We start from the raw sequence: 18,200 nt of genomic DNA, 5'->3' as shown, positions 1-18,200 counted from the left end.
GAGGCTTGACGGTCTGAGAGAAACAGATGGAAGCCCATATGGAGAGCCTGGACATCAGCAGGCCAACAACCAAGTTTTAGATAAAGTCGGTCTCTGTGGATTAGAAACTGAAGCCCATTGTGTTCCCTGGACACAGTATCGAAGTCCTCCAGTGCTAACTGGCTCTGCGTGAAGTAGATTTGTTGAGTAGCTGGCTCTTTTGCCCAGACAATACCATTTTTACAAGTGCTCTCTAGACATCCTAGTGTTTTTTTGATCCTCCCCGCACAATTTATTCTTTTCTTCAGTCAGGGTTTACCAAGTGAGGTTTCTACTCTTAGCTAAACGCTTGGCAATTATTTCATGCATCCCCTCTGTGCAGTCCTGTGGTGCAGTTCCACACTGAAATGCAGCTAAAGGCCAACAAATTGCTGACACAGCTGCTGGTCCCAAAGCTTCCTGCTGGTCGCCCTATGTATTTGGCCCACCCAGACTCCTCTAGAAAACATGTCTGCAAGCTGTACAGTACTTACCATCTCTTCTAACTGATTTTGAATCTGCCTGTGAACTTCTGCCATCTGGAAGAGAACATCCCCTAGAAAGACAAGAGAAAAGGAGAGGATTTTAAAGACCCTCCACTCTCTGTAGACATCACACACAGCGATGCAGCTGGGAAGGAGGGGGGCATTAGTATCAACAAGATTGAAGGAATGAGAGATCAGACTAAGTGCTTTACAGTTTGAGTTTACAGAATAAGCTCAGGGCTCTTGGGCATCCATGCAGTGTGTTTACATCAGATGCTCATTTAAATCTCAAGCATGCAGATGTCTAGCTAGGAGGGTTGGAAAACTACACGCTGCCCCTTTCTGATTATAAGGAACAAGCAGCAGCATGAGCAGAGCACCCTGGAACCCTGCACAAGTGTGAACTGCCTGTACCGGAAGAGTCTCACCACGCTGGAAGCATAGTTCTGCTTGCTACAACCACCCCGAGGAGCACAAGCATGCTACTACAGTCCCAAGCTTGAATCAGCACTGAACCTGTTCCCCAGCATGGCACTAGAGGGTGCTGTGAAGCTGAAGGTTCTAGCTTTTGGACATCCCCCCACCACCCATGGTCATTAAGGGATCCCCTCGACACTTACTCCAGGTGTTTGGTCATTAGCCCTGGTGTCCTGGCCAGAGTCCAGACTGGATAATTCTATTCCACATCCCTTTCCCCCGCCAAGCGTAGCTCAACAGGGAAGTTCTTCCTCACGTTCAAAGACTGGAGCATACAGCAGTGGTGACACAGAATGGCTGCTGCATTCTCCCCCGGCAGAGAATGCATTTCAGTGGGGAGTAACCCACTCCCTTCTTTCTATAGCCGGGCATGGTTTTTTGAAGTACTTGGAGATCCCTCAGGATACGAGGCAATGTGTCAGCCCCCCATGGACGCCTTAGCGACAGAATAAAAGGAACACCTGCAAGAGCCAGTCTCTGCTATAACAAAAATATGGAGCAGAGATATTGGAAGAGGGGAGTTGCTTCAGTCCTAGAAGGAGATGAGGTCTCGTCAGAGGAACATACCATATGGGAACAAACACCAATTCACAGAAATCCAGCAGTAGCAAGGGCAGGAAGTAAGAGCCTACGTAACGGGCCCAGAGAGGCTGCTCACGGCCCCACACTGCAAAGGTGGTGAAGCTACCGTCAAGGAAAAACGTGGGGGGAAAAAGGTCTTGAGTGCAGGAACAGTAGCCATAGTTACAGCCGCTAATCCCAGCTCAGCCCTGCTGATGTGTCTCATATCAAGCACGGCCGTTTTGAACCGGAGGAGCGATGCAGTTAGGAACTATTTTACTCTAATTCCCCTCAGCTCTCTCACCCTTCTCCAGCTCCCTCCTGCTTCCGAGGACAGGATGGCCACTCTGGGCTCTCCCATAGCTTGGCAGTGGCAGCTCCGTGGGGACCTGAATTGAGCCTCCCTCCTCTGACAGGAGTTCTCTGTGCTTCCAGCCTCTTCTATTTTACAGGGCAAGTGTCAGCATCCTGCTGAACTTGTCCTGGCCACAGCGCTACCCAAGACACACTGCTGACAGTCAGGGCTGCCAAACGGCTCTTTCTGGATTATAACCCCCCTCCCAATACACTGCGCTAGGAATTGCACATGGCAACAACTGATGATCCAAGTAACCTCGCAGGCCGATTGAGTCTCTTTTACACAGTGTTGGCTAATTCTGCTCTGTTCTCGTGAGCGCTCAGCACCTACCAGCCAGGCTGCAAGCGTCTGTCTATTAAAGGGAATGTAACAAAAACAGAGTCCTCACTAAAGATCAGTTCCTGCAGAGCAGACCCTGAGCTCCTGGTGCAAGGAGACTGGCAGGAGCAAGCCCTGCCTTATACAGGGCCAACCTCAGACAGCTAAATAATGCCGAAAGAAGCGACATCAGGGTGGGAAAAGCAGGTACAATCTCATCTCACGGGCAACACACAGGTGCCCAAATTAAACAGGCTAAAAAGAGAGGGCTAAGAACCACATAAGTGTTTAAGTCAGGGGTCTCACTTCCACCCACGACAGGCTGCACTTATAGAATTTAAAGTTACCACTCTGCCCAGCCATTGGAGTGGGTCTAGGCTTGACCGGGGCTGAGACCCATGCATGTTGTGTATTGTACCATGGTGTGCAGCAACATGAACCGGGATGGGGTGGGGAAGGGATGCCTTGCTTTTGTGGGCTGAATTTATTTGCACATGCTCTCTCTCAAAACTTTTTCCCAACATTTAAAAAAAAATTACCACTGAGCGCCAATCCCTTATGTTATTACCAAGTAGCTGGTGGGTAACAATCTTATCTACTCATGGCTTGATAGGGTAGGGTTATAACTGCACCTTTGGAAGTTGGTAAAGCATGCATCCAATGCCAGTGCACCCACAGGCATTAAGCAAAGCCACGGGGGACAGCTGACCTGGACTGGGGGAGTGGGCGAGAGAGGAAGCGCAGTTTGGATTTCCCCCATTTGAAACTTCACAGGATTCTGGCTACTCTGGCGTTTCGGGGAGAGCAAGCTTGTCTAGAACCTGGTTCTGAGTGATCTCAACCCACACTCTTCTCCACAGGTAGTTTCTCCAAAAGCCGATGTAAGGATCATGTGGGCTGTTCTAGCCAATGAGCCAGCAGAGGCTCACCACAAGGCTCCTTGCAGAGCCGTGTAAAAAGTTCAAGAAGAAGCTATTCAGCCTTAATGCTCTCACAGCCAGCTGTTACCATCACAAATCTCAGCAATGAATAGTTTCATGCATGAAAGGGAAGGTCTGGGCAAAAGGTTAACACTACAAAACCTACAGGAAATTGCTCTCCGGTTGATAGGTGAAAGTTAAATGGTGGGAAGCGCATGGTTCTCTCTATATTGAGGACAAGAAAAATGATGTAATGTTATAACTCAGCTGTGATTTCTTCCATGGACAATGCATCAATACATGCATTTTTATCTTCTAAGCACTCTGCTGACACGAATTCTCACACCACCACCTCCATTTCACAGGGAGCCAGGCAGGTTAAGTGATATACCCACCATCACAGGAGGAACTGTTCACGGCAGACTCACGAGTGGAACTTGGGTCTGTCTGGCTTACACCACGCCTCTCACTGCATTGTGCAAGGGTGGAGGTTCTCATAAAGAGGGTGTACAAACATTCAGTCAAGCACCATCTGGGCCCAGCCCTTTAAAGAACCAGTGAGAGCCATCTCTGCTCCAAGAAGTTTGCAGTCTAATTCAGAAAAAGATGAAAGGGCCCATCCCAAGCATTAGAGGGAGAGGTAACACCCCCTTCCTTCCCCCCACCCCTCAAGACACACACTTTAAACCCGACCCTAGAGACTCCTCCTGGCAAAGATTTTAAATCTTGGTTTACAGCTTTCTTTCTACAAACTCCCTTTGCCCCTTGCAAGACAATGCCCTCCGAGCACTGGCAACCAGAGGTGAAACCAATCCCACTTCAAAAATAAAAAAAAATCCGGACACGTGGCACAAACGAGTAGCTCTCCCCACCCAATGGCAGCAGCACCACAGACCCGGGCAACATACTAGAGATTTATTATACCAGAATGCAAGCCATTCCCAGCAGCTCCCCAATCCAGGCTTCCTCCAGGATGGCCACAGGGATACTAGCAGCAGATAAAATGCACTTCTAAACCTCAGTTAGCCTCTCCCAGACTGCAGGATGTATTGGCGTGCTCAGAGTGCTCACCTTGAGCTACACAAGTCTATAAAAGCCACCACCCAAGTCATTTTATCTTAAAGCTGCTGCAAAGATAAACAGGGCCCGGCAGCAAGGAAGGGGTTAAAATCCGTGAATAAAACCTCACGGAAATTCAAATTTAAGTATTTAAAAGGGTCTATGACATGGATTAGAATCTGCAACATCATACTAATCCAGGACGAGAGCACATCTTTCGCTGCTGAGAGTTTGGTGAATTTCAGGAGGAGGATTTATGGCTTATACCCTGCTAACATCCAAAGGCCCTGATCAAGATGCCTACCCGGTTGTGCAGGGCTTTGTATAAAGGGATGAGTTACTCCCAAGATCACTGGAATGACAAATGTGCAAAGGTCACTCCCACGTCCAGGGTTTTGGCACCACACAGAACAGTGTTTGTAATGGAAACGCCAACGCAACCATCACCTTGCAGTGAACTTGGAGTGAGGCAAGCACATGGGTTACACAGTTACTTACGCACGCATGTTAATTAACTCACACAACCCCCCCACTTGGTAGGGAAAAGCAGCCAGTGGCTAAGACTTGCCTGGGGCTACGGGGCAGCAATGGGAGTTGAACTCTGGCTCTTTGTCATGTGCTCCAAACACACCTCTCTAAGTCAGGTCCGGAGTCAGGTAGGGACAATGTCATGGTTGCAAAGAATGTAAACAGACTAGATACACAAAGCAAACCAGAATTGCTATTTTAGTCTACGTCTGACTCACACAACCATTTTCAGAGAACTATAGGCACCATTGTGAGTCCACTGGGCTCTAAACCCACCACACCCAAAGAGAAACAGCTAAACAGGTTGTTTCACATGGCTTTCTGGGGCTGCTATCAGCCAGAGTTTGCATGCTAACCTCGCAGAGGGTGGAACAACACACACAGGGCTGCACCTCCCTTTGTGCGGAGAAAAGTTTCACCTTGAGGTTTTCCAGGCCTAGGGATGGTCTCCACAACCATTTCCTCTCCCCCCTGCCCCATTATGCATTTCAATAAAGCGGTTAAGTGCATCAGACCACAGAGTAACGCCAATCGGACAGAGACTCTCAAGCCATGCTGCCACTTGTTCTAAAAATCCACGAACCAATCTGACTTGTAATGGGAGAGAGAAGCCAAGCTGGAGCTGGGAAAGCAATCAAACAATACGTCCGAAGGGCCAATGGGCTCAAGACAGTTTGCCACTAACTCACTAGAGTTGCAAGATTCCTGCCAATAGAAGTCTGATCTCCTCTAGCACTGGGGCTAAGCATTGGCTCCTGCCCCAGACTTAGCATGCCAAGCCAAGAGCGTTCAGCCTGACCGGGAGCGCCCCCCCCCCCCCCCGAGAGTGGGGGAAGGGCCAAGCAGTGACAAGCCAACCCTGCAATGCAATCAAAGTGGCGAAGGCCTTGCCTTCACTGCTAAAGAAGGTTTTTTAACCTTCGAGTAACTCAGGCATGGGAGCTACCCAGCGGAAAAAACAGGGCAGACGCGGCACTTGGGTTTTACCCCGAGGAGCAGTTACCGAGGGCAACCTCTGGAGGGGATTTAGGGCAACTTACCTCGCAGTAAAACTCAAGTGCCTGGTCTTTGCACCTCGGGATCGCGCACAGGCATTAGTTACCCTGAGGTAAACAACCCCCCACCTCTTGAGCAGTGAAGAGAAGGCCAAAGAAGGGACACAATCCCCCCCCCCACACACACACACACCCCCGTCAGACTCATTTAGCTTTGACTGAACTGACCACGAACCTTTCAGAGGAAAATGCAAGAACCACTTTAACCAGGCTTCCTACATAGGGTGACCAGCCGTCCCAATATTAGGGCCTGTGTCTTACATACGCAACTACACCATCCCAGCCCTGGGAAAAAAAAAAAGTGTCCCAATTTTTCACACTTGCTATCTGGTCACCCTATTCCCACAACAAAACCACATTAAAAAAATAAAGCTGCGAAGTCCAGGGCTTGCTGACTACAGGGAAGCCTGAACATATCACAACAGGCACATGTTAGCGTTTGCAGGTACTCCTGAGACCACACTGGAGGACCCCACACATACAAATTGTCCTCTGTAGTGTAGAATACACAAAGATACAAACAGCAGCTGACCTAGAGCTTACAGACTAAAAAGACAGGGTGCACTGATAAAAGTGTTCTCCTCACTTCCAGATTTATCCCTGATTATAAACTCACCTTTCTGGAAGCATCTCAGCAATTCTAAATGCAGTAGAAGGCAGATAGCTACAAGTTTGCTCTACAGAGGAGGTACCTCTTGACCAAAGTGGAACACTAACAATGCTGACAAAACAATTCTTCTGAACCAAACCAGGAGAGCCCTGGTGTAGAAGTGGAACAGAGAAGACAGGACACAAGCAACTGATTAAGAAAGTTGACTCTTTAATTAAAAAGAAAAAAAAGACGGCAATTAAATAAATTGGGTACCACTTCAAAACTAGGTCTTCATTACCCAACGCTACCTTAAATGGAACATCAACGGAGCAAGAGGTATCAGGAGAGGAATACTACTTGTTTTTAAAGCCACCGCTGAAACGATCATTCTTTGGCCAAAGACAAGCCTGAAACCCAGCATTTGGGCAGCAGTTTGATCAGCTGAAAGCAGGATTCTAGGGGAACAGGTCTGTACGGGGATATTTGTAATCCTCATCTAGGAGCAACTTGGCAGCAGTTTTATTTCATGCCTCCCCCAAACAGAGTAAAGGAAACCTCAGCTGTGGCAGTTCAAGGGGAATGAGATTCTTGGCCTGCCTGTGGGCAGCCAATCTTAGAATCAGAATATCAGGGTTGGAAGAGACCTCAGGCGGTATCTAGCCCAACTCCCTACTCAAAGCAGGAGCAACACCAACTAAATTATCCCAGCCAGGGCTTTGTCAAGCCGGGCCTTAAAAACCTCTAAGGATGGAGATTCCACCACCTCCCTAGGTAATGCATTCCAGTGCTTCACCACCCTCCTAGTGAAATAGTGTTTCCTAATATCCAACCGAGACCTCCCCCACTGCAACTTGAGACCATTGCTCCTTGTTCTGTCATCTGCCACCACTGAGAACAGCCTAGCTCCATCCTCTTTGGACCCCCCCTTCAGGTAACTGAAGGCTGCTATCAAATCCCCTCTCACCTCTTCTCTTCTGCAGACTAAATAATCCCAGTTCCCTCAGCCTCTCCTCGTAAATCATGTGCCCCAGCCCCCTAATCATTTTTGTTGCCCTCCGCTGGGCTAATCTTACCTTCCTCTATGTTGCCAGCATGGCAGGAAGTCAGGGAAATTCAGCTCTCTTAAATATGTAAAAACCCAAAGATGAAGCTGAACCAGAAAGGAGTGCTGGGGGGACGTGGCCAGAAGACAGCCCATGTTTTCCTATTTGTGCAGGAGGTATCCCCTCGTTATGGTTAACATGGATGGGGAGAAGCTCTGGAGGCTAGAATACTACCAAGGGGAGCAAAAAACAAAAAGGCATTTTAAACAGTTAAGAAATAAAACTGGCGACACTAGCAAAGCAGATGGATTGCAAGATTGTGTGTCCTGAAACCCTAGATGAAGATCAATCAGATTTTTCAATGGCTGGTTAGATGCCTTTAGCTAAATCCTTTGATGTCAAGCAAAAGGCATTCAAATCCAAGGAGAATGAATGGCAGCGCCTCAGAAGTAGGACAGCTTGTGCAGCCAGAGTTTTAGTGCTTAGAGAAGGAAGACAAGCCCACGAAGAGAATTGTGCTTTTTTCCCCACCCAATGGGGCCAAGTAACAGCTCATTTCAGCCCTGCTTGTGTGGAGGGACTTTGGGCATTCGTTGAATAAGGCTGGTCTGGCATCTTTGGGGGAAACAAATCATTGCTTATGCTGTGTACAGAGCTGCACTGAGGAAAGTTTAACGACCAGGGGTGAAATCCTGGCCCCATTGACATCAGTAGGAGTTTTGCCATTGGACTTCAATAGGGCCAGAATTTCACCCTGGAAGTACAACCAGTCTCTTAAGTTTTGGACGATGTGGGGAGGAGCGGGGGTGGCTGTCAGGAGATCACGCCCCATTTCATCTGTTTGTATAACACAGGGGACCGATAGATCACCAGTAAGTCAGACTTGTACCATTTGGATACCAGGAAATGGTAGCTGGAGCTCAGTTCTGCAGAGGCTTAGGAACAGCTGCTCCATGGATTCTTATGGAATGTAACAGCCCCCTGTGAACCATTCTAATTGCATATAGCTCTCATGCAGTCCATCCTCAAGGATACATTAGGCACTTGGTGAAACTGGACTTCTCCACACCAGTGAGATTTGTTAAACACAATGGTTATGTTTTCATCCTTGTTTTACAATCTTATTTCTTCTCAATGTTAACATCTGGGCTTCAAGCCGATGAAATGCAGCAAATGGTACAGATGGGATCCAGGTTACGGAGACATTTGTTTCAAGACTGAAGCCTCAGCCAAGCAACACGATTTGAGGACTTGACTTTGCCATCATCCATTCTAAAAAGCAACAGGGAGCAAGATCAAGCTTCAAACATCTGTAGCTGGGGCAGGGGGTGGGTCACCCAGCCCAGTGCCTGGCACAAGTTTAGTACAAATGCTCCATTTCCTCTTGAAATGGTTTGCCTCCATTTATTTCCTGCAGCTAAAAAAACCGAACAAGCATTTCCAGAGTTCTATTAGCAACCCACCAGCCCTCTGGGACTGCGCTGGAAAGCGGAGGAAATCTTTGCAGTTGATCAATTCTGGTCCCATCGTTTATTGGGATCCAACTATTAGACAAACTGGATCTAGTTTCTTTATTTAAACACGAGAGAAGCCATAGAATAGGTCAGCTGCTTTTCCCCTGTATTTAAAGCAAACTCAAAAGTCTAGCATATTACAGAAAATTAACTTTTTTTTTTTTTTTTTTTAAACTAAGCAGTTATCTAGCTGCATTTTTACTACTTATATGTTAAAGAGATTCTGCACCAAGGGTCAGCTCTTTTCTTTTAGGTAGCTGTTCCCCTCCAAATACATGCATTTTCCCCCCCTCCCCCGGCATTCATCAGTGCATCTCCAATGTCCAATTACCCAGGAAGCTTACACAGGGGAGAGGTAGTGACTATATTCAGGGTAAAGTACTAATTAGCTGACACAGGAGGTCATCAATATACAGACCTCATTACAATGGCAAGGACTCAGCCAACAAGAAATTACATGAACCTTCTGCATTTGAGCACCAGTAACCCTAGTGAAGGGAAGGGGGAGGGAGAGGAAACAAATGCCTCCAATGCCCAAATGTGGCAGAGGAACAAGAATTGTTGATAGGTGCTGGTTCAGCATCACAGCAGCTGTAGCCTTCTTCATACAGGACACAGAATCTGTTAGTGATATCCATAAACCTGAACGACTAGGCCTGCTTCTTGCAGAGCAGGTCTCCCCTAGAAGGCAGGTGGGGGAAGACATTCCATTTAAAAAACTCTGAAACCTTTAAAACTTCTGGTTACTCAGAATGACAGCATTTTCTTCTAAGGCAACGAGCAGCTTTATCACAGGAAGAGCGAGAACAAACCGCATGTATTTGAAGGAACAATGGTATCTTGAAAGCTAGTTTACAGTAAAACCTCAAGTACCAGTAGCTCCAGGTTTGTCATGCCCGTTTTCGTGGTTTTGCAGTCACATTTTTCTCTTAAAAAAATAAAAAGGTACCTCTGGTATGGAAGTTACAGAAACAGGGGACTCTAGCTACATGCAAAGTGCTGAGAAATGCAAGAGGTAAGCTAAGTGGAGAGAGACATTTCTCTCTCAACTTTCCATACCAGTCTTATCAAATGGTAGGTGAGAACTCAAAGAAGAGAGAGTTAAGTTGACTTTCCTGTTAATCACCAATAATCTCAGGCCATCTTAACACACCCCATACAAGTTATGCACTAGTACTTTATCGGTACCTGGTCAAATAGCATAGCTGGAAAAGGTTCGTTCAGCCAAGAGACAAGGAGAAACCTGCCATTCAGCTATGCACACAGCGACTTTGATATGCATGATGCACCTTTCTGACGCACACACCTATAACAAAACATTCTGGAACCCACCGAGCCCATGTGAAGAAATCCCTAGTCAGCCTGTCTCATTTCCAGACTTATTTCTATGGGAGTCAATAAATCTTCTTTCCTTTTCACAAGGTCTTTTGTTTTCACATACGCCAGCAGATGTTTGGAAGGTGATAAGAATTTTTAGAGTGCAACCTTCCCACTCCCCCTCACTTCCGCCACCCAAAATGGAGAGACAAAGAAAATCAGCCCCCATCTGAAATTTGTCAGGCTTATCAAGGTTACTAATTGGATTGCAGAAACTGGCTAATTGAGAGTCAGTCATTTGTTAGGCTATGGGCTGTAGCAATTCCCAGTTAAAGGGACAGGCAGCCTCTTTGAGATTTAGGGATACTGAGACCTCTGCCTTCAAAGGTAGGCAAGTTTGGGAGCCTCAACAGGCTGGTGATCTCTCTTAAAGACATTACTGTTGGAGGAGTAACTAAAAATAAGAGGTTCCTACCATGCTGTAGAGACTGGCTAGAAACGACCACTAAACAATGTGCTCTTTCAACAGGTGTTCATTTAACAGCACCCCACGGTCTCACAAAACTATTTTGGTTATGTAAACAGGAAATGTTTATTTGCATAATAGCTCCGACTTTCACAGCCTCCAAAACTTTCCTGCTGAAGTCAATACAGGCACCAAAACAGAAAATCCATTGTTGGGGCAGTCATTAATTTAAGAAGGGTTTTCATTGCATTTTGGTACTTTTGATGTTACAGAGGAAAATCCATTTCCTGCAGGGTTTGTGGATGCTGGCTTTAAGTGGACTGTACTGAATTAATGTTCGTACTCCTTAGTCATGATGTTGATGATCAGCTTTTCCCAGCGAAATGGGAATGGTAACAGCGATGGTTTTGACCAAGGTTATAGTGTACAGAAAAGCATTAAAGAAAGCCTAGCCTATGAAAGTCAAATTCCCAGACAATGGACACTTTACAAATAGTAAAAAGAAAAGGAGTACTTGTGGCACCTTAGAGACTAACCAATTTATTTGAGCATGAGCTTTCGTGAGCTACAGCTCACTTCATCAGATGTTGTGAGCTGTAGCTCACGAAAGCTCATGCTCAAATAAATTGGTTAGTCTCTAAGGTGCCACAAGTACTCCTTTTCTTTTTGCGAATACAGACTAACACGGCTGTTCCTCTGAAACCTTTACAAATAGTGAAGCAAAGCTACAGAAGCGACGGGTACAGAGTACGCGTTCTGGCTACATTCTGAACCTGAAGGAAACAGACGACCTATGTGAAGCATGAAGAGGAGGGAAGAGGGTACGAACCACATGCCTTTTTTTGTATGCAGGGTGTGCTGCTGTACAGAGCAGGCTCTTCATCCTCACACTGAACAAGTCAATAGGCCTCGAAAATAGACACTCACTAGGTCGGCGGTTTCATTGGGACTTCACGGTCAAAAATCAAGCAGCTAAAAATCCCATGCGCTATCCTGAGTGATTCATCGCTTTGCACACCGGGCTTCCCGGGAACACATGCGCAGCTGGTCTCTTGTCAAGGGGCTGAAGAAAGGAATGGCAGCCGTCCATCGGGGGCGCAGGGAGGAGAGGCAGAGTCAGAAAGTCTGCTTCCTGAATCATGGGGGGGCTAATGGCACAGCTGTATCTCCAACCAGATTTAAGGGAGGCCAGAGAGCTGCTGTGAAGAGCGTTCGCCCCGTGTTTCAAACAGACTCACCAGCAGCAGTATGAAGATGCACTTTCCCTACTCCGTCCCCAAGAGTAACCCCTGGCACCATTCCCCAAGGCAGTTACTTTAAATCTGAGAAATTTTAGGATTAAGCCACACGAGGGCACGGCTTCCTATGTGTACAGGGCACAGTTTAGGTCTCTGACCGATGAGCTCTTAACAGGATCACAAATGGGAGAGGTGCAGAGAGGCCGTTCTCCTGCCAGTTCAGGGTTATCGGTGATTCAGCGCTTTGCCCAGTCCCATGTTAAATGACTCAAGCAATGGGGCTTCCACGACTTCCAAAGGGAGGTTACTTCACCAGCGAATAGGACTCGCCACAGGGGCACTATTCCACAGTCTGATAGGCCTGGCCATTAGGCAGCATTTCAGGACATTCAGCTTGCGTTCTCCTCTGTATCCCTCGCAGATGAGACTAAACGGATGTGTTAAGCAATTGAGCAGCACCCAACACCATTAGCCAGCTCCATAAGCAGCAGTCCCTGGTCCCTCGTACATCTGTTTCCAGATTAACTGCCTTACTCAGACAAATGACCTTTAACATTCACAGTGTTTATAACTATCTCTCTGCTGCCATAGGAAGCTGCTACCTGAGAACTGCAAAGCCAATTAAGAGATTAATACAATGCCCCAGAAGATTTGGCACAGTACTACAAAGCTTCCCATCTGGGCCAAAGGCACCAGTACGTTCAAGAGGCAGGGCATGCTCTGGTTCTACGCTTAAAGAACACACCTCACACGTTAACAATTCTATCAAAACCAGTTTAACAAGTAATATCTGGACTTCCCCAGCCCCAACAGGCCACATTGCTCAGTTCCTAAATGAGCACGCACATGCCCCCCCAAATCCAACTGTCCATGCTAGAATGCAGGCAGGCAGGATTCTGGTCCTGGGTTGGGATTCTCCTTAAGTGATCTGCCATGGAGCCTCGCCAGGCTTTTCTCCTGCAGATCAGGCCTCAGAAATCCTTCTCAGCATGCAGTAAAAGCAAAGCAGAACATACCCTTGCCCTAGAGGTGTTTATCATACATCCATCTGCAGTTTCTAAAGGGTGTATTTTAAATCTTGCCTTACAGGGGCAGTTTTTAAGGTTTGGAAGTCTAGTCTTCTCCACTTACATTACAAACAGCTCCAGAACAAAGCTTTAACACGGCAGTGCCATCGGTTAGAATTAGATCGGGCAAACTGTATATCAAATGCAAATCCCAGAAGGAAATTGTTCTCCATCAGAGGGTAGTTTCATCTCAGCAATGGGAGATTAACCACCCTATTCTCCTTCCTCTTTCAGGGAAAGTTCCTGCAGCAGCAGCCTTGAGAGATCCGAGAGGAACCCTGTGAATAGGGAACCACGGCTTCTCCTCCAGCTCTGCAGGGGTTTTCTGGATTTGCTCTGCAACTCCCCCCGTGAAGTCTAGTTAGAGTCTCACCATGCCAGTGCCCACTGGGCAGAGAGGAAAGTCACTAGCTGCCGATAACTGCTTGCTGGGAGGAGGAAGGGGGAGAAAATGCAGAGCCTTGACCATGACCCACTGTGTAACTAGTCTCGAAGGACCACGCCTGAGGCACCTCGGAGAGCATGACCCCTTGGCCGGTGACTCAGTAAAATTTTACGGACATTCTTCAGAAGCTCTTTCCAAAGACAGTGTCAGTTCCAAGCCCAAACCCACCAGGCTCTACAGTGACCAGTCGCTCTTCAGCCAAGCTCTCAGCATCGAACCCCCTTCTGAAATCAGTACACAGCTCCTCCAAGACACCTCTGAATCACTGTTCTTCGTGTTCCCATAGTGCCTCGGAGCCTTTCTTAAGGGCCTGGACCCATTGTGCCTAGGCATGGCACACACTGAATTAAGCAGCACAAGGAGTCTCTCCCAGAGGTGGAGTTCGCACCATGGGCGCGGGTCTAGTCTTTCTGCATAGGGAACAAGAACTGAAGAGATGCCGATAGACACTAGAATGAAACAAGCAGGGAAAGGGTTTGAAAGCCTCATCCCAGTGAAGTGAAGTGAAAGAGGGCACGTCTACGCTGCAGAGAGACTCTCAGAGCCCAGGGCACACTACGGGGCTAAGAACAGCAGCAGGCTTTGCCCCTTGGGCTGGAGCCCAGGCTCTGAAATCCAGCGAGGTGGGAGGGTCTCAGAGCCCAGGCTCCAGCCCAAGTGGGAATGTCTCCACTGCTATTTTTAGCCCCACAGCCGGAGTCCACTGACCCAGGCTCTCTGCCTTTTTTTTTTTTTCGGGGGGGGGGGGGGGGGGCAGTGTAGTTGTACCCTCAGTTCCCAGGAACATCCAGGCAACTAGTCTATAGTTTCACTGCTGGCCGGACTGCACCTCACCCCCACCCCAACCTGGGTATACTTGCTTGACTTGCAGCACCCCATGCCTATGAAAGACCATGAAAACCCTCCCTTAAGCATTGACTTGGTGTTGGAGAAGAAAACTTCAGAACCACCAGCTACAGACACACTTAATTTACAATATGTCTGACTGCACATTGTTTTCCTTTCAGGGCAGCATACCGTGAAATATTGAATACTCAACTCCCACTCAACAACTCATTAACAAGGGCTCAGAGTAACTTCCTAGAGCAGCTTTGTGCATGATAGGTGTTGCCCTTCTTTTCAGCAAGGATCCACAAGAATCATTGGAGAGCATCACAGTACACCAAGTCAGAGCAGAAGTCTGCCTGTGCTCTCTGGGTAGCGCCCCACCTAATCTGCAGCATCAATGAAAAGAAACATTCAGGGAATTCCTTACTTCATGCAATCTCTCCTCAAGTACCTACCTACCTACCTAGGGAGTCTCATCACTTTCCATATATCACTGTTCTTAGCACACGTGCAAACATAAGGCACAGTCCCTGCCTCTAGAAGCTTCCACTCTAAGACCCAGACAACACAATACGGACCCTGAGCCGCCAGCGCAAACATGCAGTGGTGAGGACATCCAGGAGAGATCACGGCAGAAAGCTTAATAGCTATTTAAACACAAATGTCTGCCAGAGAGGAGGGAGACGTGATCCCAGTACAGCTTCAGCACCTCTGGCCCTTTCGGTCAGAGGCAGAGAAAGCTCCAAATAGACTTCCAGCTCAAGTCTGGTCTTCCCCTATTTTCCTGATATTTTAAAGATAGAAAGAGAAGCAGTGAAATAATGGTCATGTTCTTTGTGCATCAGGAAGAGAAGCATACAAAAAGGTAAAGCCCAATTTTCCCCTGTACAAGGCACTTTTAAGGCCCTCTCTGGGGCATGCAGACAGAACATTCCAAAATCGGTTGCTGTTTGTTACTGAGCATCGAGAGGAAGGAGGCGATTTTCATCCCCCCCTCTTCCATGAGATGGCATTTGTCTACACATGAAGTCCAGTGTTGTCAACTTGAGGCTTCCTAGTGGAGTTCTGATCGGAGCAGACACCAGAGAGACACCTCTACTTAAATGCTCAACAAACCAGAGTGTCTATTAAAGGAATAAGAATAAAGCATTCTGGCTGTATGTTACTACATGAGATCATCCTTTCTACACACTTGTCTTTTATACATTCTCCACAATCAGATTTTAGACTAGGAACCAGAGAGCAGAGAATTAAATGTGTGTGGGTGGAGGCCTGAGGTGGATTAGAAAGGCTGCTGACAGATTTCAAACAAACTCAACAAGCAACATTCATTAAACTCACAAGATTCAACTCAGAGGAGTGAACAAACACCATCAGGAGGATTAAGTAAGCCTGGGTTCTCAAGACAGGCTGGAAAGTTGTACAGGACTAAAGGAATAAAACTTGCAATGGCAGTTTTTCCACTTTCGGCTCAGTCAAAATGGAAAGAGCCCATTACACTCACACATTCATTCTACAAATGTTACAACAGGTTGGAAATCTGAGACATGGACTCTACCCTCACGATATTCCTCATTAACTTTTATAAAGGGGTCAGACACATTTGACAACAGTCCCTCTTCCTAGAATGGCAAGAAAGCAATGTCTACATTCTGGAGAGGAAAGGTTAAGCAGCCAGCGACCTGGGACTTTCTCCCCTGGATGGTAGGACAGCAGAGTTTGGCATTCAGCTGTGTCAGACTTGGCATTCTTCTTCAAAACAACAAAAATATCCCAACTGCCTGCCTGGTGGGTCTTGCCTACATGCTCAGGGTCTAACTCAGTGGTTCTCAACCTTTCCAGACTACTGTGCCCTTTCTAGAGCCTGATTTGTCTTGTATACTCCCAAGTTTCACCCCACTTAAAAACTTACAAAATCAGACATAATACAAAAGCATCACAGCACACTATTACTGAAAAATTGCTGACTTTCTAACTTTTACCATCCAATTATAAATCAATTGGGATAGAATTTTTGTACTTCTATTTCAGTGTATAGGATATGGAGCAGTATAAACAAGTCATTGTCTATGAAATTTTAGTTTGTACTGACTTTGCTGGTGCTTGGTACGTAGCCTGTAGTAAAACTATGCAAAGATCTCGAGGAGTTGATGGACCTCCTGGAAGACCTGTGCGTATGTCCAAAGTACTCGTACCCCTCGTTGAAAAACACTGGTCTAACTGATTGACCCAGGGGAAAATTACTTCCTGACCCCAAATATGGCAGATTGGCTGAGACCCTGGGGGAGGGGTTTGCCTTCCTTTGCAGCATGGGGCACGGGTCATCTGCAGATTTAAACTAGTGTAAATGGTGAATTCTCTGTAACTTGAAGTCTTTAAATCACGATTTGAGGACTTCAGTAACTTAGCCAGCTTAGGGGTCTATTTCAGGAGTGGGTGGGAGAGATTCTGGGGCCTGCAGTGTGTAGGACATCAGACTAGCTAATCACGATGGTCCCTTCTGACCTTAAAGTCTGTGAGCCTATGAGACAAAAAAATCCCAGGCTAAGGCCATGTCTACACTACACAGCTTTTAGCGACACGGCCTGGTTGACATGGCCGTGTGAACGCTGTTTGTTGGCACTTTTGGGGTTTGCGCTGTCGACAGGAGAGCGCTCCAGCAGACAACGCGGGCATTCACACAGGCACTTGCCGCGGCAAAGAGGGGTTTAAGTACCTGTGAACGACAAAAGTTGTGTCATTCAATTTGCAAGTGTAGACATAGCCTAAAAAGAAGAACAAGACGAAGTCACTGCACACATCTGGGAACATATTTTCATGCTGGTAAAGGAGGAAGATTATCCCCCCTCCCTCCAAAAACACAAAGGGAGGGTCATCGTAGGTTTGCTCCACTAATGCAAGATAGTAATTTAACTGCCAGTTAAAACTTCTAGTAATGAATGAGGTAACCTAGATCAAAGTAAACAAACGGCACTTGTTCGATGCTATCAGCGAGTGAATTGTATCTTGTTAAAAAGGACTGACAAGTTCAAGGTCTTCCCAGGAAGACTAATACCTTCAATCAAGGATGCTGTTTAAAAAGCCAGTTTCAGAAGGTCACCTCTCCCATGCCCGATGAAGAATTCTCTGATTAGGAATCAGGCTAGGAAGCAATTTATGTCATTGACCATATCAGCTCTCCCAGACTTTAGCCACAATTTTAGTCTCCCATAAACTACGCTTTTTAAAAACCCAGGCAGCAAAAGCTGTCAATATTAGCCCACACCCACTAGAACATGAATAACTACACACGGGCTTTTATTTTAGGTCTAGTTATTCAGACTAGAGAGCAAAACTGCAAGGGTCATTCAAATATTTCCATTATTTTAAATTTTAAGCCCTGAGCCAAGGAGCTGTGCAACAAGAATTAAAAATGCAACACAAAACCTTTTTCAAACGCACTGAAAATATTGAAGTCACCCAACCAAAAGAATGCTGGCAGATTCCGCATGTATGCAGTATGTACGTTCCAGAAGCCCTTCTTTAAAACCTTTATATTTTTCACAGGCTGCAATGAATTCCCACCAGATCACCAAATGACACACACCAGACTTCAAGTTTCTCTCTCAAATCTTTTGAAGCTGTTCAAAAAGGGAAGCGAAAGGCTTTTAATATAAATGGGACAGTTACGTTCTCATACAGCTGAACTATTTTTGCTAAAAAACTTTACCAAAAACTGTCACTTCTGGGATCGAAGCTAGGGTGCCACATATTTCCGCAAAGAAGGTAAAGAAACTGGAAGAACTAGGAGAAGTTGAAGATGAACCTTTCAAATGGAGATACTTGTACAACCTTCATTATTGTTGTTGCTCCATGCACCATCCACCAGGAGATCAGATTTCTTTTTAGTGTTCATTTATTACACAGAAGCA

General features: G+C 46.6%; 1 protein-coding gene across 10 annotated transcripts in view; it reads right to left on the bottom strand.

Annotated features, from left to right (window-relative positions):
- BAIAP2 (BAR/IMD domain containing adaptor protein 2) overlaps positions 1-18,200 on the bottom strand; it is an 89,847-nt gene that overhangs the window by 46,984 nt on the left and 24,663 nt on the right. For all 10 annotated transcript variants that reach the window (XR_012664823.1, XR_012664824.1, XM_048818876.2 and 7 more), the window contains exon 4: positions 513-574. Coding sequence is in view for 8 of the 10 variants with exons in the window: in XM_048818876.2 (XP_048674833.2) it covers positions 513-574 (62 nt within the window). In the remaining 2 variants the exon portion in view is untranslated. The remainder of the gene's footprint in view (positions 1-512; positions 575-18,200) is intronic.

This window comes from Caretta caretta, chromosome 14 (genome assembly GCF_965140235.1).
Source record: "Caretta caretta isolate rCarCar2 chromosome 14, rCarCar1.hap1, whole genome shotgun sequence".
Taxonomy (NCBI): Eukaryota; Metazoa; Chordata; order Testudines; family Cheloniidae; genus Caretta; species Caretta caretta.
This window is presented reverse-complemented; position numbering and strand designations above follow the sequence as displayed.